Source organism: Pelmatolapia mariae, linkage group LG18 (assembly GCF_036321145.2).
Source record: "Pelmatolapia mariae isolate MD_Pm_ZW linkage group LG18, Pm_UMD_F_2, whole genome shotgun sequence".
NCBI classification, from domain to species: domain Eukaryota; kingdom Metazoa; phylum Chordata; class Actinopteri; order Cichliformes; family Cichlidae; genus Pelmatolapia; species Pelmatolapia mariae.
In genome coordinates this window covers 29,995,331-30,016,504 of record NC_086243.1, presented here as the reverse complement: position 1 = coordinate 30,016,504, position 21,174 = coordinate 29,995,331, and the positions used below count along the sequence as shown (strand labels likewise).

Genomic DNA, 21,174 nt, shown 5'->3' with positions numbered 1-21,174 from the left:
ATACCATGTGAGAGGTGATTTTCACTTTCTGGGCATGTTGTTCAGAAGAAATGAGCTGCACTGTCATCTGAAAATGTCACAATACTGTTTGAGCAGCTGGTTCAGTGCAAAGAAACGAAAGTAATAGGGACGACCCATGTACTGTATGTTTTAGCTCTTTTCTTTTGTTTCTTCTTCGTGGTGTTTCCATGTTCATGGGTTTTTTTTCAGGAAAAAAGAAGAAGGAAGAAGCTTGGGTTGCTCAGCCTCTGCTAAAAACAACTGGAGAGCATAAAGAAGCTCAGCCAAACTGTTTTATTCAAAGACACCGGGAGTGTAAGCTATAGCCTAACTGCACTTTATAGGCTTGTGTATTACACTTCTCACTGTTACATATGCATTTTATTGTATGTTTTTTTAATGTGTATTGTGTCTCCCTGTTTTGAACCCACTTGGCCCTAGTATCTAATCAAAGAGACTTTGATAAGTCTGTCTCATTCCTTTGCCCCATGAGAGCTGGAATAAACATATATCCTCTTAATTATAGGTTAACAAACTTCAGTTAAATCTTGAAACAGTAGAGACAGGTAGAAATAGGATCAGATTATGTTCAGACCATCATATTAAAAAAGAAACTACAGCATGCTCTATGTGCTTTTTGCAAATGCTTCCAAACCACAGTCAAGCAGCCCAGTCTCATAAATAGGTAACTGAAATGTCTGTAATGTAGACGTGTACAGTGTAGTCTAAGCATTAAAAGATCATAAATGACACAGTAACATTCATGTAAAACTAATTTTAATGACAAATGAACAGGCACTTTATAGATTTTAAAAGAAAGGATCTGAAATCAACACTTTTTAAAACAGTATCTTGGGGTGTAGGTGGTCATAAAAATAGGAAACATCTGAACAATTTTCAATAACAAACTGTAGCGTGCACCAATATTACACATCTGCCAACAACAATACAGGTTTCAAAGTTTTTGATCAAGTGTGTTGATGTGGCGGAGGTGTGGTCCCTGGCTCAGCTGCAGGGGAGGGGTGGTGCCTGGGAGGCAGGTGAGGCCACAGGTGGTGGCGATCGTGCTGATGGCAGTCTCTCTTTTTCCTTTATAGTGAGGCGAGAGACCAGGGCGTGGGTGCAGAGACCAGCTCTGAGCAGACTGTGTGTTTGTGCCTGTGCAAGTTGGCAATAAAGGAAAAAACTTTGTGTGTTGGGTCCCTGTTACAATCACCCAAGTATGTTTATATGGTTAAGTAATGAAGACGACCTTCATTACACTCCAATCCTGCACCACACACACACACACACACACACACACACACACACACACACACACACACACACACACACACACACACACACACACACGCACACACACACACACACATCATGGTCAGACTCTTGGTGAGGTCTGTTATTAGAATCACTGTTACTCTATTTTCGGATTCACTATACTGGTTAACTTAAACATATTTAATTTATTTTCAACATGGCAGTATTGATAAACTGAGCATAATTAAATCTCAGTGAAACCACATATAAGTTCTGGTAACTGGCACATATTTATGTTTAATATGTTGTTTTATATTTTGATCAGTTTCAGGTGTTTGTGCGACTGTGTTAACCATCAGTAAAACCACATATAAATCACACTTCTGTGTTTAACAATTACAACACTTGATGCTGTTTTTCTGATTCAGGATTATGTGTGTGATGAGTTGGCCACACAGTTCTTATCTTTCTGCTTCACACACACACAAAACTGCCGAGGTTGAAGCTTCAGTCTCTTTCTACCCCAGGTCTCACCACATTTCCAAAATGTAAACTCTGAGTCTCATAAGAAATGTGGTTCAAAAAGATGTGCTGATCTATGAATGCATCCTTACTGAAAGCTAAAGATGTCCAGCAGACAAAAACAGCAGCTGAATGAACAGTTATCATGAGCGAGTGTACAAACACGATCACAGGAAATAACAGAAATAAACTGTAGTTTCCATTTATACCTGTAGTGTTTTTTCAGCTCGATGTCATCTTCCAATATGTCAAAATATGATTTCATTGTATCTTAAACAAATACAAACTTCTTTCTTTTCCCAGAATTTAGACAAATGAACAAAAAATAAATGATTATTTATTTAGGTATTAAAATAGGAAAAATAAGTTTAAATTAGAGTTAAAACAAGAAATTAGCACAGAAATGCCAAAACACAAAAACAGAACAATAAAGTGTCTTTAAAAATGATTCAAAAACAGTTGTAGGAGCAGTTTTATGAACCATGTTCTGTTAATATACTGACTAACCAGCAGCAACACTCTGACTCAGTGTTTCCATCTGTGTTTGTTTCCATCTTTACAGTCAGGCATAAACATCTCACAGCAGCTGGAAAAACCAGTGAGCACACTTTAGAGGGAAAAAGTGAAAGTTTCTGTTCAACTGTAAAATATTCTCTGTAATGTAAATTGTTCTGCTCTCTGACAAACCATCAGAGGTGCAGCACGTGTATCATTTGGTGTTTGAAGCAGAAACAAAAGCAAAGAGTTAAAGGAAGACACATTTGAAGAAGAAGGAAAATGAAAACAAGACGTCACTGAGCAACAACCTGACAGAACGAGAGCCAACAGTTTACTATCAGAACTGAGGCTGATCATTAACAGGGAGCAGCAGGTAACAAGGTCATCAGCAGTGGAGGAAAGTATGGAAGTAATACTCAGCTTCATATTTGAAGATACTCGAGTATCTTAGCTGCAGGTCTGGAACAATGGTTTTATTTCCTTTCCCATAGGAAATAAATCTACTTTGTACTTTACTCTTTTCTTTTAGGTAAAAGGTCTAAACAGTACTTGTACACTGTGGAAATCCCATAAGAACGTCTCCTGAACTCTGAAAAATAACAAAACAAAGACTAAAAGGAGGTCATGGGTGCTGATGATGATGATGATGATGATGAAGAGGAGGAGTAGCATGCATTTAAAAAGTCACTGATGTCCTAGAAGACAACAGAACAGTGTCTCTACAAACTTATGAAAACATGACAGTCTTGCATTAGTTTGTATTCTTACGATTGCAAAAAACGAGGGAAAAATCTCCTTGAAATCCACAATTCCTTTTTGTTATTTCTTAGTGTGTGACGTATTTTATTGCCTTTATGATTGGTGCAAACAGTTTCCTGTTTCATAATGGAAATAGATTTTAGACACAAGAGGAACACGCAGTGATCAGCAGGAGCAGCTTGGAGTCCAGTCTTCTTCACACTGAGGAGGAACATATATGCAGGAACAGTTGTCATAACTGTTACAACCACCAGATGGCGAAAGAGTCCCACTGCAACTTTAAGCCATGAAGGATGTGTCTTGATGTTTGCTTGTGATAAATCTGCTTTATGTGAGTCTTTTTCAGAGAGTAACAGTAATAAGTCTGATTATGTGTCTTTAATCAGTAAAGTCTCGCTTTGCTAGAAATAAATAAATAATAAAATTGTAAACATGCAGCTGTATGTTAGAAGTCAAAGGGTCCTTAAGTCTTCTGTAAATTGACGGGGATCAAATGAAGGACACAAGTATCTGTTCTTACTCTAATAAATGCTGCTTTAATATCCAACAGACTATTTTCCTTCCTCATCAGCAGTAAACAGCTCGACTCCGTCTGTGCATTTGTGTCCTCCATACTTGTTCACACAGACATCTCAGGCTTGATGCCACGATGCAGTGTAGAAACCTGACAACCCTCTGACTCATGTTCAAATGTTCAAGGACATTTCTCAGGATCATGTATGACCCCTTTTTGAAATTTGGACTTTCGTTAATAATATTTGTGTTTCTGAGTCATTTTTGTGGAGACTTCTGTCCAACGTAGTGTCCAAATGAAGCCTGAAGCTTTTCTTCAGCCTCTTGTCAGATGGTCAGCAACAAAACTCTGTTCCAACCAATGTCTGATAAGAGATGAGACACAGCAGCTGAGCAAATGATCATTTCATGCTGAAGACATCCTCAGACAGAATTAAATACATACATAAACACAGCCTGGTGCCAATAACAGAGCTAATGATACTGCTGTATCACTGGCTTTACTGATTAAAGACCATATCTGAAGGAAATCTTTGAACACAACAGAAAGTGACCTTTTAAAACTGCGACACAGATGCTGCATTCAAGGACCATTACAAACATCTGAAAGGACTTAAGAACATGAAGAAAATGTGACTTGTTTCTCTGTAATGAAGCTGTTTTAGTGAAGAAAGTTGAAAGGTCACAGAGCGACTGCTGAATCTTCTGCTCTAAACATGAACTCTGAACTTTGTGATGCTTCAGGAGGAAAACTGCTTCAGTTATTCTCTCAGATTAGTTTCATATTTTCTGCATCAGATTTGAGTGAGATCCTGGAATGAAGACAGAAGAAAAGACTTTGTTCAAAGTTTGATTTATAGTTAAACCTTCCAGTTTATTCACACAATAAAACATCAACACAATATATGAATTCATTCATTAAAATCACAGTTTTTCCTCATTTGTTTGATGATTTTGACAAAAACAAACACAAACACACACACATGGTCTGCCATACTCATAAAGAGAAATGTCGACATTTTTCAATACAAATATTCCAGAAACATTTAGAGGATAGAGAAGTTTACATTTTCATGTGGAGAAATATTTTCGTAAATCAAAATGATGATGAGCAGTGATAGCCTCCATAAACAGTCACAGGAAAGATCTCCTTTAAAAACTCAGAAACATCAAGAGAACAACTAGAAGATGTGGAGGTACCACCCATAATGTTTGACTGACAGCTGATCTCTGTGCAGAAATGATGGAGAGAAAATAAAATGAAACTAAAATACAGATTTAAACCCACAATATGAAAGACTTCAGTCTATTTCACTTTAATCAACTCAGCAGTGATTCCATAATAGTAAAACCAAAGTCCAGCATAGAGCGGCTGAGTGAATGTGGTCTGGACTCTGTGGAGGAGAGTCATGGTTTCAGAGACGCTGTAGAAGGACAAAATACCTGCTCTGTGATCCAGGTACACTCCTACTCTGGAGGAACGAGGACCTGAGACAGGAGTTTGGATGTTGTTGTACCGAAGTGTATAACTGTTGTTGTTACAATCTAATGACCAAGATTTGTCATTATGTCCAAATCCACATTCATTCCCACTCCCTGCTCTGCTGATATTCTTGTATGCGACTGCTACATAACCTCCTCTCCCTCCTCTCCACTCCACCTCCCAGTAACAACGTCCAGTCAGACTCTTTCTACTCAGGACCTGCTGCCACGGTCAGTGAATCTGTCTGGATGATCTGAATAAGACTGTTTTTGATTGATTAATGTTACTTTTCTGTTCCCCTCTGATAATAACAGCTGTTTGTTTGCTGTGTTTGGATCCAGTGTGATTTCACATGAATATTTTAAGAATCCAGCTCTGGTCTTTGGCTCTGGTGGATCTGACAGTAAAACATCCACTTCAGTGACTGTCAGTGAGATGTTTGTCCATTCCTCTCTCAGAATGTCCTGTAGTTTATCTCTGACCTCTGACACAGCTGCTGTCACATCCTCAAAGTAGCTCAGAGGACGGATATTGATGCTGGATGAGTCTGTAGACTCACTGAGTGCTGACAGTGAGGGGTAGTTGTGTAGAAACTGGATGTGATCCTCTGTGTGTGAGAGCTGCTTCAGCTCAGCATCTTTCCTCTTCAGCTCAGTGATCTCCTGCTCCAGCTTCTCCTCAAGCTCTTTGACTCGACTCACTTCAGTTTCCTGCTGGGATCTGATCTGCTGCTTCACATCAGAGCTTCTTTTCTGGATGAGATGGATCAGCTCAGTGAAGATCTTCTCACTGTGCTCCACTGTTTGATCAGCAGACTGATTGATGGCCTCCACCTCCTGTTGAAGCAGCTTCACATCTTTCTCTCTGTCCTGGATTCTCTGCTGGATGTTTTGTCGACTCACCTCCAGCTCTCTCTGCCTCTCAGTCCTTTCTGCTGCAGCTGAGACTGTGTCGTGGCCTTTATGTTCATCCACAGAGCAGAGATAACAGATACTCTGCTGATCAGTACGGCAGAACATCTTCATCACCTCATCATGATGAGAGCAGATGTTCTCCTGGAGCTTCTTGGAGGGCTCCACCAGCTTGTGTTTCTTTAATGGAGCTGCATCATAATGAGGCTGAAGTTGTTTCTCACAGTAAGATGCCAGACAGAATAAACAGGACTTGAAGGCTTTCATTTTTCTTCCAGTGCAGACATCACAGGCCACATCTTCAGGTCCAGCATAGCAGTGATCAGCAGGAGCAGCTTGGAGTCCAGTCTTCTTCAGCTCCTCCACTAAATCTGCTAACATGGTGTTTTTCACCAGGACAGGCCTCGCTGTGAAAGTCTGTCTGCACTGAGGGCAGCTGTAGATTTTCTTCTCTTCCTCTTCATCCCAGAAGCTTTTAATACAGTTCATGCAGTAGCTGTGTCCACAGGGAATAGTCACCGGATCCTTCAGTAGATCCAAACAGACTGAACAGCAGAATTTTGTTTGGTCCATTTGATTCATGTGCTGTGCCGTTTCACCGTCTCTCAGTGACTGTCAGACAGTTTGACTTTCTCTGAACAGAAACAACCTCTGTGCTCTGAAGGGAAACAGATCTCTGCTCTTGTTCACCTCCTACAGGAAATGAGGCTCACCAGCAACTGCATTTACACCATGTTGTTTAGACCCATCCTGATACAGACACATCTGTGAAGGGAGGCAACAACAAGTCATAAAATGCTTATTTTATGATTATGGGTGTGTTACCTTTGGTTTACTGCTTCCAGTAACAATTGTTTCCTAGTCAAACTTTGATAGCTGCACTTCGATTTTTGATATTGCAAGGCAGATCCTCTTTAGTTTAGTTTTATTTTTTGTTTTAACTAAGTCAAAATTTCAATGACTTTTAATCAATTAAAATCAGATTTTACATCACTAAATATTGCAAATTTAGTTTCTTTCAAACAATTTTAAATGAGAAAAACAGTTAACTGCTGTTAGTCTCCACTAAATAAAACCTATTTTCAGATTCAGTTTACTCCTTATGTCATGCAGTAAACTAGATTTTTTTAATTTAAGTATCATAAGTTAATATGATGCCCATTTAACAGAAGCAAATAGAAACTTTGTAATTCTAGTTCTTCTCCAGACACTCAGATTAGACAGATGCACCAAAAACAAATGATAAAGTATATAATAAAAAACACATGTCCTACTAAAAACTGTAGCATGTGCATTTTTTCTGATCTGACACTGAGTCCATGACTGAATCAAAGTATTCATCCAATCAGAATATGGAGATATGACTAGTCAGTGATTCCTGAGATTAGGGACAAAACAGGTTTTAATTTTCTGAAATATATTTTTTTTAATTTTTAAAAAACACATTTACATATAATTGTTACACAAAGTTTTGGCTGTCTCATCATGTTTTTGTACAATCTCCCAGGTGTAACATTTTTTAATAATTTATGTTTTTGCTGGAGAAGTGCAAGGTTTTTGTCAACACCGTCAGACACAAAGAAATGCAAAAATATATATTTTAAATTAAGTTGTTTCAGCTATTTTGACTATTAGCAGCTTCTCTATTCTATTGTTTATGCACATATGTTTTCAAAGTAATTATACCACATTTAAAAGTAAGATTGTTTTGGCTTTTTATTATTAGAGTTACAGTCATACATATTTTCAGAAGCTTGTATTTAATCTGTATAAGAAACAATCATATTAAGCAGAATGCAAATTACACATTTATTGAGAAAATTACGTATTTTTATTGGAAGATCATGAGGGAGGAAAATATATGGTTCTCCAAAAGAGAAAAATAAACAAAAACTCCATATTATGGAGTTGACAAGGTGCTGACGGTGGTGACACAAATCTGACGGTGGTGACACACTAGTAGAAAACAAGATATTATTTCTTTCAAAATGACAATTAAACCTTAACAACTTTTGTAATATCACAAGACACATCATAACAATTCTGTTTTTGCACATGTCAAGTTCTACATATTAATAGTTCACCAGCAAGTAGCTGCCTGCTACTCCTTGATTCCTAAAGTACTCTGTGGTTGTGTGTTTAGACCCTGCTGTACTTTCTCTCCTTTTGTCTCTCTGTGCTTTCTTCCAAAACCTTCTCTTCTGCCTTTTTTCTCTTTCTTTCAGATCACTGGTGTTCTTTATTTTCTCCTTTTTCACTCTATTTCTCCATGTTTCCCTTTCCTTTATGAGAAACTCTTTCTTCAACTCGGGCTGGCTGTTAATTTTTTCTCTCCTTCTTTTTTGATCCTCCCTGTTCCTTCTCTTTCGTTCCTCTACTGTCAGGTTCCCCTTTGCTATTCTAGCCTGAAATGTACCATTTTGTAATTACTATAGTTTTTCTGAACCTGATGCTTTTTTACAGATTAAGGATGAATATTCACAACACAATTATGCATTAAGCAATAGAGATGCTATCCGGTCTTTAAGTCTGATGTCATTAGCCGTTTCCAGGTCCAAACTCCGCTGCAGATCCCAAAGTCAAAGGAACTCTGCGGCATCACTGAGAGTTACAAACTGTCTAAATTCTTTCATCTTTAATAAAATGATCAGTGTGGCTGCTCTACCAGGTGTAACATCCAGGCATCCATGAAAACAGAATATATGAAATTTAACAGAGTTAGAAGTTAGATTGCTTGTTTCCACCTGAACATGATACACCAGCTCTGCTATCACTTCCAACATAAATGAAGACAGAAAACTAAACAGCAGTGACTATTGTCAGGTTACTGAAGTTGGGCTAGCTGGTATATAGTGATGTACTACGTTATCGCTAGCGACACAGCTATGTTAGCATAATATAAACACAGTGAAGCTGGAGGATGAATGCTAACCTTTTTCCACTTGATATAAGTTAACGTGAGGGTTCCCGATGGTTAGGCTGACAGTGATCACTGACTGTTTTTAGGGGCTTGTTTAGATGTAATAGAACAAGATAAAAAGCATTAAAACATTTTAACAGCACAACAGGCTTAATAAACACAGAGTTGTTTAAGCCCGGAAGCAGGATTCATACATCATCACTTAAAGACCAGCTTTCGAGGCACAGCTAGCTCAGTAGATGCCACATGATTGGAAGGTTGGGCGTTCAAATCCAACGAACAGCGGCTATCCTGGATTGGTAGCTGCCCACTGCATCACTGAGTGAATGGGTTAAATGCAGTTTACTAAGCATTTTCCTACAGGATTAATAATGTATACATAAACAATGAAATTCAAGATAAGGCACATTTGATAATATTTGACACATCTGTGAAGCAGAAATATCAGTAAAATACACAGGAAGTAATATATCTGAAATATTAGTAAAAAAAAAAAACAACTTAATATAAATGGTGAATAGCACACTTTTGTGACATTTGTCAACACCATTAGAAAAAGGGTCAACACCGTCAGACAAAAATCCTGATGGTGTTGACAAAATACCCTACTTTCTCTCATAACACATGTTTTTCTGACAGAAGCCATCTTGTTTTTCATCAGTTGCTTATGGCTTCTACAATCTACCTAAATTAAGATCTTTTTACAAAAAAAAACAACTTAAATCTTGGATTACATCGACTTTGGTGTTGACGCACTATGGTTGTGACACAGAGTTTTATCAGAAAGGTATGCAATAAATGAAATGAAAATAAAAACAATTATCACAGCAGTGACCTCAGGGCGTGTGTATCAAACAGGAAGTGGTAAAGGGGTCCTCAGAGTGTAAGCTACCCACAATAATTCCTGATTTTTTTGTACTTTTAAAAAAATCTGATGGTGTTGACAAAAACTCTGGACACGATTTTAATCACTTAAAAAATATGTAAAAATAAATTTTCAATTGCATATTTTGATATTATATAAGGTATTGACTTAAATACTTAGTGACGAGAGCCATGATGTTTAATTTTACATTACTTTTAATTTTTTTTCTGTATTTTAATATTATCACACCTGCTTCTGGACAATGGATTTTTAAGGCACTGGTAATGTATTGTACCATTTAAAATAAATATATATTTTTAAAAAATGCAAAATCATACTTTTGTTGTATAAACATTGCCTTGGTTTGTGTTTTAGGCAGTTGGGTTAACACTTGTATGCATATTTTTAACCACAAAATTGGGTTTTATCTGCCGGACATGTTTTGTCCCTTATCTCAAGAATCACTGTAGTGACACATTCTTTTTTAATCAAGACATCATTCATATATTTAAATATAATATGGGAAGTGAAGAAAAAACACCTTGTAAAGCAATAAGGACCTGAGACGAGCATCGCTGCAGTGAAGTTCATTTCATTCTTTGCTTTTTAACTGTTATATTTGACATTTCTGTCTCAGATTTCCAGTTGACGTCACATAGCTCCACCGCCCGACTGAGGCAGGGGAGCCATCTGGCCACCTTACAGGAGCTCATAGACCGGGACATGGGGTGATCATTAAACTGTGACACCCTCGTTCACCTTGCAGTATTCAACACAGAACCATATAGACCCATCTGTCTTCACTTACAAGAACTATGGGGCTACACAACATGCTGTGTGACTTTTCTATTACTCCCAACTTCAGTATTTTAGCCAATTCTCTCTGAACAATTTGTCTTTTATGTTCAGGTAAGCAGTAGGGCCGTGAACACACCGTCACACCAGGGCGGGTTATAAAATGGTGCTCTGTGAGAGTTGTACAGCCGAGCAGGGGGAGAACACATCTGCATAACACTGCCGCAATGCAGCAACATCTGCGCTCTGGACCTGTGTGAGATGGTTATCACAATGGACAACACAACTGAAAAATTACAACACATATTAAAAATGTATCTAGCAGTCTCATCTGCCATATGTTTGTTTATATACTGACCAAGAAACTCTCTCAGTGTTTCTGTTTATTTCCATCCTCACAGTCAGTCACAGCCATCACACAGCATCAGGAAACATCTCTATGATTTAGAAAAAACAGTCATTCTGAACACAGTGACAGAGGACTGATGACTTCACAAATGATACACATATGTACATGCACTGTGTTGCATAGCACAAGAAAGACTCAACTTATAAAATGTATATTTCGTTGGAATGAAACAATTTCTGACTTTCAGATTGAAATTGAAGGTTTTCACATCGCAGATGATTAACAGACTCAAAGTCCTTCTTCATTTATAGTCCTTCAAATATATTTAATCAGTAGCGGTTTTTGATATTGGCGACATGGGCGGTTGTAGGACCCCCCATGGCAAGGACCGCCACTGTATTTATTTAATACAGAAAGTAAGATCCTAAAAACACAGTTAAAGTAGCCAATAATGTGTTACATATAATTCATTTTAAGTTTATGTTGAGTTTTAAAAATGTTCTCTGTAATAAAAGTTGTTACTCTCTGAAAAACCATATATTATATATTACACAGTAAACAAAACCAAAAAGTTAAAGGCAGACATTTGAAAACAAGACGTCACTGAGCAACAACCTGACAGAACGAGAGCCAACAGTTTACTATCAGAACTGAGGCTGATCATTAACAGGGAGCAGCAGGTAACAAGGTCATCAGCAGTGGAGGAAAGTATGGAAGTAATACTCAGCTTCATATTTGAAGATACTCGAGTATCTTAGCTGCAGGTCTGGAACAATGGTTTTATTTCCTTTCCCATTAAGCATCTCACACAGCCCCTCATCTGTGACCCTTAGCAAACCCACTGGATATCTACCTGTACATAAAGGAGATCAGATCAGTTCCATCTAGACCAGCTGTGACAGGAAAATGCTGCTTACACTTTGATGCATCAGTTTCAATTTGTCATATAAGACAATATATCAGATTGAGGCATTATTTTCCTGCAGTGAGTAAATCTACTTTGTACTTTACTCTTTTCTTTTAGGTAAAGGGTCTAAATAGTACTTGTACACTGTGGAAATCCCATAAGAACGTCTCCTGAACTCTGAAAAATAACAAAACAAAGACTAAAAGGAGGTCATGGGTGCTGATGATGATGATGATGAAGAGGAGGAGTAGCATGCATTTAAAAAGTGACTGATGTCCTAGAATACAACAGAACAGTGTCTCTACAAACTTATGGAAACATGACAGTCTTGTATTAGTTTGTATTCTTATGATTTCAAAAAAAGAGGGAAAAATCTCCTTGAAATCCACAATTCCTTTTTGTTATTTCTTAGTGTGTGACGTATTTTATTGGCTTTATGATTGGTGCAAACAGTTTCCTGATTCATAATGGAAATAGATTTTAGACACAGGAGGAACACGCAGTGATCAGCAGGAGCAGCTTGGAGTCCAGTCTTCTTCACACTGAGGAGGAACATATATGCAGGAACAGTTGTCATAACTGTTACAACCACCAGATGGCGAAAGAGTCCCACTGCAACTTTAAGCCATGAAGGATGTGTCTTGATGTTTGCTTGTGATAAATCTGCTTTATGTGAGTCTTTTTCAGAAAGTAACAGTAATATGTCTGATTATATGTCTTTAACACTAGAAGTCCCAGAGAAGAGCCATTTGGCTTTTCTACCTATAAAACCCACCGTCGAGCCAAATGGCTGGTAGGCTTTTAGCTAATATCCTTAATCACCTGTGAACAGCTGCTTTTGTTATGTAAATAAGGTGGGGCCATGCTGAACCACTTGGAGTGGTTAGTTTCCTGAGCCACAAGGAAACTTGTGTTTCAGTTTGCCTTAGGGAGAAATCAACACACATGGGTGTATTTCCATTGTTGCTGAGATTTATTGATAAAACAGTACAAAAAAACAAAAATAAAAAAACAACCATTTGTACACATATGTACAAATAACAATAAAAAGTGAGTAAGTACATTGCAACATTTTCAGCAATCACTCACAATCCTGGCACTGCCATGGTATCTGTAGTCTGCATTTACCACATGTGTATCTGTAGCAGTGAACACATCGCACAGTGGCATGATTGTTCTTGCATTTGTGTTTGACCTGACACGTGGCTCTTTTTCCAGGGCTAGGTGTGGAGGGTTGTGTCCGAAGCAACTGTTCTTTTATTGCCTTCTTCCCAGCCATATGAGAGTTAGCCAACTCTTTTGCAAGCTGCACCAGGAAGTCCACCCGTCTTTCCTGCGTCCCGGTGCATGCTTGATACAGCACATGTGCATTCAGTGCTGCCATGTCAATCATGTTATAGGACCGTGTACTCCCGCACCATCTGGTCCATCACATCCACGCCACACTTTGTGGTGTTGTAAAGGGTGACAGTGTTTGGCTTCCTTTTGGTGGTGTTATCAGTCTGAACCACGCTGTGCATGCTGCTAAGAATATAGACTGTCTTCTTCCGTTTGGCCGCATACGCCGTCAGCGTGGCAGCAGTGGTTGAAAACACCTAAGAAATAAGATAAATTGTTATTTCCATAGCACTTTTACACACAATGAAACACATAAACATAGAACCACAAAAGACCTGCAGCCTACCTGAGTGGTGAATTCATTGCGATTTGTGTATCTAGCGGATTGAGGAATTTCCCGGCGAATCTTGTTGACTGTGCCGAGGATGGTGGCTTTCCGTCTAAGAAGTTTTTGCGCAAGTGAAAGTGATGTGAAGAAATTGTCTGTGGTAACATTTCTGCCCTTGTCTAGGAATGGTTCCATCAGCCTCATCACTACATTTTCAGACAGTCTCTCCCCACTGGGACGATTGGGGTCCTTGCCAAGATATAGGAGGACATTGCAAATGTACTTGGATTTTAGGTCGCAGGCCACCCAAAACTTGATCCCAAACCTGTCAGGTTTACTTGCAATATACTGCAGGAAACAGCACCGAGTCTTTGATGGGAAGAGCTGTTCATCAACGGTGATATGTAGACCAGGGTTGTAGCACGTGATGCAGTTGGTGACAAATGATCCCCACACACTGGAAACTGAAGCGAACTTATCAGTCTTTGCTCGATCACTGCGGGTGGACCTGTCATCAAAGCGTAGGTGTTGCATGATGTCTTGGAAGCGGTTACGCGGCATAGTTCCAATGATCTGTGGGTTTCCCAGGTTTGCTGACCAGCAGTCACGTAGTGATGGAACCCTAGTAACCCCCCGCAAGATCAAGATCTTTGATCAAGATCAAGATCAAAGACTCGGTGCTGTTTCCTGCAGTATATTGCAAGTAAACCTGACAAGTTTGGGATCAAGTTTTGGGTGGCCTGCGACCTAAAATCCAAGTACATTTGCAATGTCCTCACATATCTTGGCAAGGACCCCAATCGTCCCAGTGGGGAGAGACTGTCTGAAAATGTAGTGATGAGGCTGATGGAACCATTCCTAGACAAGGGCAGAAATGTTACCACGGACAATTTCTTCACATCACTTTCACTTGCGCAAAAACTTCTTAGACGGAAAACCACCATCCTCGGCACAGTCAGCAAGATTCGCCGGGAAATTCCTCAATCCGCTAGATACACAAATCGCAATGAATTCACCACTCAGGTAGGCTGCAGGTCTTTTGTGGTTCTATGTTTATGTGTTTCATTGTGTGTAAAAGTGCTATGGAAATAACAATTTATCTTATTTCTTAGGTGTTTTCAACCTCTGCTGCCACGCTGACGGCGTATGCAGCCAAACGGAAGAAGACAGTCTATATTCTTAGCAGCATGCACAGCGTGGTTCAGACTGATAACACCACCAAAAGGAAGCCAAACACTGTCACCCTTTACAACACCACAAAGTGTGGCGTGGATGTGATGGACCAGATGGTGCGGGAGTACACGGTCCTATAACATGATTGACATGGCAGCACTGAATGCACATGTGCTGTATCAAGCATGCACCGGGACGCAGGAAAGACGGGTGGACTTCCTGGTGCAGCTTGCAAAAGAGTTGGCTAACTCTCATATGGCTGGGAAGAAGGCAATAAAAGAACAGTTGCTTCGGACACAACCCTCCACACCTAGCCCTGGAAAAAGAGCCACGTGTCAGGTCAAACACAAATGCAAGAACAATCATGCCACTGTGCGATGTGTTCACTGCTACAGATACACATGTGGTAAATGCAGACTACAGATACCATGGCAGTGCCAGGATTGTGAGTGATTGAAATGTACTCACTCACTTTTTATTATTATCTGTAAATATGAGTACAAATGGTTGTTTTTGTAGAAATATTTTTTGGTTTTTTTGTACTGTTTTTATCAATAAATCTTTTGGAGATTTATTTTCCTGGATGATTGAGAATGCATCAAGACGAACACAAAATGAAGTTCACAGCTTTTAGCAGTTCCCCCTCCCCACACACAAACAAAGAGGCAGTTTGCAGTTAGAAATCCGCAATCATTCACACACCCCCACTCCCCTCCACAATTCTCAGGTAACGACCCAATTTACATATGAATTGATGCTAACAGACTAGCCAAGTTAGCTTCCACTTGGCTGACAGAGGGTTAGAAAAGCCTGGGACTTCTAGTGTTAATCAGTAAAGTCTCGCTTTGCTAGAAATAAATAAATAATAAAATTGTAAACATGCAGCTGTATGTTAGAAGTCAAAGGGTCCTTAAGTCTTCTGTAAATTGACGGGGATCAAATGAAGGACACAAGTATCTGTTCTTACTCTAATAAATGCTGCTTTAATATCCAACAGACTATTTTCCTTCCTCATCAGCAGTAAACAGCTCGACTCCGTCTGTGCATTTGTGTCCTCCATACTTGTTCACACAGACATCTCAGGCTTGATGCCACGATGCAGTGTAGAAACCTGACAACCCTCTGACTCATGTTCAAATGTTCAAGGACATTTCTCAGGATCATGTATGACCCCTTTTTGAAATTTGTACCTTCATTAATAATATTTGTGTTTCTGAATCATTTTTGTGGAGACTTCTGTCCAACGTAGTGTCCAAATGAAGCCTGAAGCTTTTCTTCACCCTCTTGTCAGATGGTCAGCAACAAAACTCTGTTCCAACCAATGTCTGATAAGAGATGAGACACAGCAGCTGAGCAAATGATCATTTCATGCTGAAGACATCCTCAGACAGAATTAAATACATACATAAACACAGCCTGGTGCCAATAACACAGCTAATGACACTGCTGTATCACTGGCTTTACATGATCTCCAACAACAAACCTTGGATTACCCCGGAAATTAAAGCTGTCCTCAAGCAGAAGAGGAGGGCCTTCAAATCCAAAGACAAAGAGGAGTTGAAAAGGGTGCAGAGAGAGTTGAGGGGACTGATAAGGAATGGGAAGGATAGCTACAGGCAGAAGATGGAGAACCAGCTTCAGCAAAATAACGTTGGTGAAGTCTGGAGAGGCCTCAGAACCATCTCGGGCCACAAACATCAGAACTCTCTGCCTGGGAGGGATGTGAGGTGGGCAAATGAACTGAATCATTTCTTCAACAGATTTGATTCAGCCATGAGGCAGTCTCCAACATCGGCTGCAGACTCAACCACCCCCACTGCTGCTGTTCCACCTCTGACACCTCAGACACCTCACACCTCCTCTATTCACCCTGCTCACTCCTCCCCACCCCCAACAACAGCATCCAATACACAATCAACACAAGGCTCCAGACTGTCTCTCTCAGCCACCCAGGTTAGGAGGGAACTGAGGAGGATTAATGGCAAGAAGGCAGCGGGTCCAGATGGCATCAGCTCGAGGGTCGTCAGGTCCTGCGCGGACCAACTGTGTGGTGTGATGGAGCACCTCTTCAACCTGAGCCTGAGGCTGGGACGAGTCCCACAGCTCTGGAAAACCTCCTGTGTTGTACCAGTGCCAAAGACTTCACGCCCCAAGGACCTCAACAGCTACAGGCCGGTGGCTCTGACATCCCACCTGATGAAGACCCTGGAGCGGCTGGTCCTGGCTCAGCTTCGGCGCCTTGTGAGCTCATCACTGGACCCACTTCAGTTTGCCTACCAGCCTGGCATTGGAGCGGATGATGCCGTCATTCACCTCCTACATCGCTCCCTCGCTCACCTGGAGACCGCTGGAAGCACTGTGAGAATCATGTTCTTTGATTTCTCCAGTGCCTTCAACACTATTCTTCCCAAGGTCTTGAAGGACAAGCTGGAGAACTCAGGAGTGGACCATCACCTCACTACCTGGATTTTGGACTACCTCACCGACCGACCACAGTATGTGAGAACTCAGGGCTGTGTGTCGGACAGGGTCGTCTGCAGTACGGGGGCCCCACAGGGAACGGTTCTGGCTCCGTTCCTCTTCACCATCTACACTGCAGACTTCTCCCACAACTCCACCCAGTGCTTCCTGCAGAAGTTCTCTGATGACTCTGCAATAGTCGGCCTCATCACTGATGGGGACGACAAGGAGTACAGAGGACTGACTCAGGACTTTGTGGACTGGTGCCAGCTGAACTACCTCCAGATCAATGCCAGTAAAACCAAGGAGCTGGTGGTAGACTTCCGCAGGCACAAACATCCTCCACTGCAACCACTGAACATCCAAGGTATGGACATTGAGACTGTGGACAGCTACAGGTACCTTGGTGTTCATCTGAACAACAAACTGGACTGGACTCATAACTCAGACGCCCTCTACAGGAAAGGGCAGAGCAGGCTGTACCTGCTGCGGAGACTCAGGTCGTTTGGAGTGGAGGGCCCACTCCTGAAGACCTTCTATGACTCTGTGGTGGCCTCAGCCATCTTTTATGGTGTGGTCTGCTGGGGTGGCAGCATCTCTGCTGGGGACAGGAAGAGACTGAACAGGCTGATCCGAAGGGCCAGCTCTGTTCTAGGATGCCCTCTGGACCCAATGGAGGTGGTGAGTGACAGGAGAATGGTGGCTAAGCTGTCATCCCTGCTGGACAACATCTCCCACCCCATGCATGAGACTGTGACAGCACTGAGCAGCTCCTTCAGTGGGAGACTGCGGCACCCACGGTGTGGGACGGAGAGATTTCGCAGGTCTTTCCTCCCCACTGCTGTCAGACTCCACAACAAAGACTTTAACTGATCATACACACACATCCACAAATGTGCAATAACACAAATGTGCAATAATCTTTCTGGCACCGTTGTATTTTTCACTCTGTTGTATATAGCATTTGTATTCTATTTTTATCCTATTGTATATTTTATTCTATTTTATTCTACTGTATATAGTATTCTATTTTTATTCTATTCTGTACAGTTGTGTACTGTATTTATTCTTATTTTATTTTATTCTAATTGTCCTTCATAACTTTTGCACTGTCCACTTCCTGCTGTGACAAAACAAATTTCCCACGTGTGGGACTAATAAAGGTCATCTTATCTTATCTTATCTTATTAAAGACCATATCTGAAGGAAATCTTTGAACACAACAGAAAGTGACCTTTTAAACCTGTAACACTGATGCTGCATTCAAGGACCATTACAAACATCTGAAAGGACTTAAGAACATGAAGAAAATGTGACTTGTTTCTCTGTAATGAAGCTGTTTTAGTGAAGAAAGTTGAAAGGTCACAGAGCGACTGCTGAATCTTCTGCTCTAAACATGAACTCTGAACTTTGTGATGCTTCAGGAGGAAAACTGCTTCAGTTATTCTCTCAGATTAGTTTCATATTTTCTGCATCAGATTTGAGTGAGATCCTGGAATGAAGACAGAAGAAAAGACTTTGTTCAAAGTTTGATTTATAGTCAAACCTTCCAGTTTATTCACACAATAAAACATCAACACAATATATGAATTCATTCATTAAAATCACAGTTTTTCCTCATTTGTTTGATGATTTTGACAAAAACAAACACAAACACACACACATGGTCTGCCATACTCATAAAGAGAAATGTCGACATTTTTCAATACAAATATTCCAGAAACATTTAGAGGATAGAGAAGTTTACATTTTCATGTGGAGAAATATTTTCGTAAATCAAAATGATGATGAGCAGTGATAGCCTCCATAAACAGTCACAGGAAAGATCTCCTTTAAAAACTCAGAAACATCAAGAGAACAACTAGAAGATGTGGAGGTACCACCCATAATGTTTGACTGACAGCTGATCTCTGTGCAGAAATGATGGAGAGAAAATAAAATGAAACTAAAACACAGATTTAAACCCACAATATGAAAAACTTCACTCTATTTCACTTTATTCAACTCAGCAGAGTCTCCAAAATTTAACCAAAATGTCAGTCCAGCATAGAGCGGCTGAGTGAATGTGGTCTGGACTCTGTGGAGGAGAGTCATGGTTTCAGAGACGCTGTAGAAGGACAAAATACCTGCTCTGTGATCCAGGTACACTCCTACTCTGGAGGAACGAGGACCTGAGACAGGAGTTTGGATGTTGTTGTACAAAAATGTATAACTGTTGTTGTTATAATTTAATGCCCAAGATTTGTCATTATGTCCAAATGTAGATTCATACACACTCCCTGCTCTGCTGATATTCTTGTATGCGACTGCTACATAAACTCCTCCCCCTCTCCACTCCACCTCCCAGTAACAACGTCCAGTCAGACTCTCTCTACTCAGGACCTGCCACGATCCAGTGAATCTGTCTGGATGATCAGAATAAGACTGTTGTTGTCTCACGTATGTCACTTTTCTGTTCCCCTCTGATAATAACAGCTGTTTGTTTGCTGTGTTTGGATCCAGTGTGATTTCACATGAATATTTTAAGAATCCAGCTCTGGTCTTTGGCTCTGGTGGATCTGACAGTAAAACATCCACTTCAGTGACTGTCAGTGAGATGTTTGTCCATTCCTCTCTCAGAATGTCCTGTAGTTTATCTCTGACCTCTGACACAGCTGCTGTCACATCCTCAAAGTAGCTCAGAGGACGGATATTGATGCTGGATGAGTCTGTAGACTCACTGAGTGCTGACAGTGAGGGGTAGTTGTGTAGAAACTGGATGTGATCCTCTGTGTGTGAGAGCTGCTTCAGCTCAGCATCTTTCCTCTTCAGCTCAGTGATCTCCTGCTCCAGCTTCTCCTCAAGCTCTTTGACTCGACTCACTTCAGTTTCCTGCTGGGATCTGATCTGCTGCTTCACATCAGAGCTTCTTTTCTGGATGAGATGGATCAGCTCAGTGAAGATCTTCTCACTGTGCTCCACTGTTTGATCAGCAGACTGATTGATGGCCTCCACCTCCTGTTGAAGCAGCTTCACATCTTTCTCTCTGTCCTGGATTCTCTGCTGGATGTTTTGTCGACTCCCCTCCAGCTCTCTCTGCCTCTCAGTCCTTTCTGCTGCAGCTGAGACTGTGTCGTGGCCTTTATGTTCATCCACAGAGCAGATATAACAGATACTCTGCTGATCAGTACGGCAGAACATCTTCATCACCTCATCATGATGAGAGCAGATGTTCTCCCGGAGCTTCTTGGAGGGCTCCACCAGCTTGTGTTTGTCAAATGCAGGACATTCATAATGAAGCTTAACATGTTTCTCACAGTAAGAGACCAAACACACCAGACAGGACTTGAAGGCTTTCATTTTTCTTCCAGTGCAGACATCACAGGCCACATCTTCAGGTCCAGCATAGCAGTGATCAGCAGGAGCAGCTTGGAGTCCAGTCTTCTTCAGCTCCTCCACTAAATCTGCTAACATGGTGCTTTTCACCAGGACAGGCCTCGCTGTGAAAGTCTGTCTGCACTGAGGGCAGCTGTAGATTTTCTTCTTTTCCTCTTCATCCCAGAAGCTTTTAATACAGTTCATGCAGTAGCTGTGTCCACAGGGAATAGTCACCGGATCCTTCAGTAGATCCAAACAGACTGAACAGCAGAATTTTGTTTGGTCCATTTGATTCATGTGCTGTGCCGTTTCACCGTCTCTCAGTGACTGTCAGACAGTTTCACTTTCTCTGAACAGAAACAACCTCTGTGCTCTGAAGGGAAACAGATCTCTGCTCTTGTTCACCTCCTACAGGAAATGAGGCTCACCAGCAACTGCATTTACACCATGTTGTTTAGACCCATCCTGATACAGACACATCTGTGAAGGGAGGCACCAACGAGTTATAAAATGCTTATTTTATGAGTTCCAGGGTGTGTTATGTTTGATTTACAGTATGTAGTAAAAACTTTGACCTACCTAACCTTTTTATTTTTTAACTTAGCTTCTCCAAAATGTCTTGTGTTATTGAGTTAATTGAAGTTTACTTCTTGATTGATTTAAGTTAAAAGGCAATCATTTTCTTTCAGCACATAGACACAGCATGGAGGTATAAGGACACTGACAAAATTGTGTAAAA

General features: G+C 40.6%; 1 protein-coding gene and 1 pseudogene across 1 annotated transcript; both read right to left on the bottom strand.

Moving 5' to 3' along the window:
• Positions 1–4,855: 4,855 nt before the first annotated feature.
• Positions 4,856–6,561, bottom strand: LOC134616178 (tripartite motif-containing protein 16-like; annotated as a pseudogene).
• A 12,362-nt stretch (positions 6,562–18,923) lies between these two features.
• LOC134616281 (tripartite motif-containing protein 16-like) lies at positions 18,924–20,723 on the bottom strand. Its single transcript, XM_065469586.1, has one exon. It carries the CDS (start codon positions 20,721–20,723, stop codon positions 19,065–19,067), a length of 1,659 nt encoding a protein of 552 aa, XP_065325658.1. The 3' UTR covers positions 18,924–19,064.
• Positions 20,724–21,174: the final 451 nt, after the last annotated feature.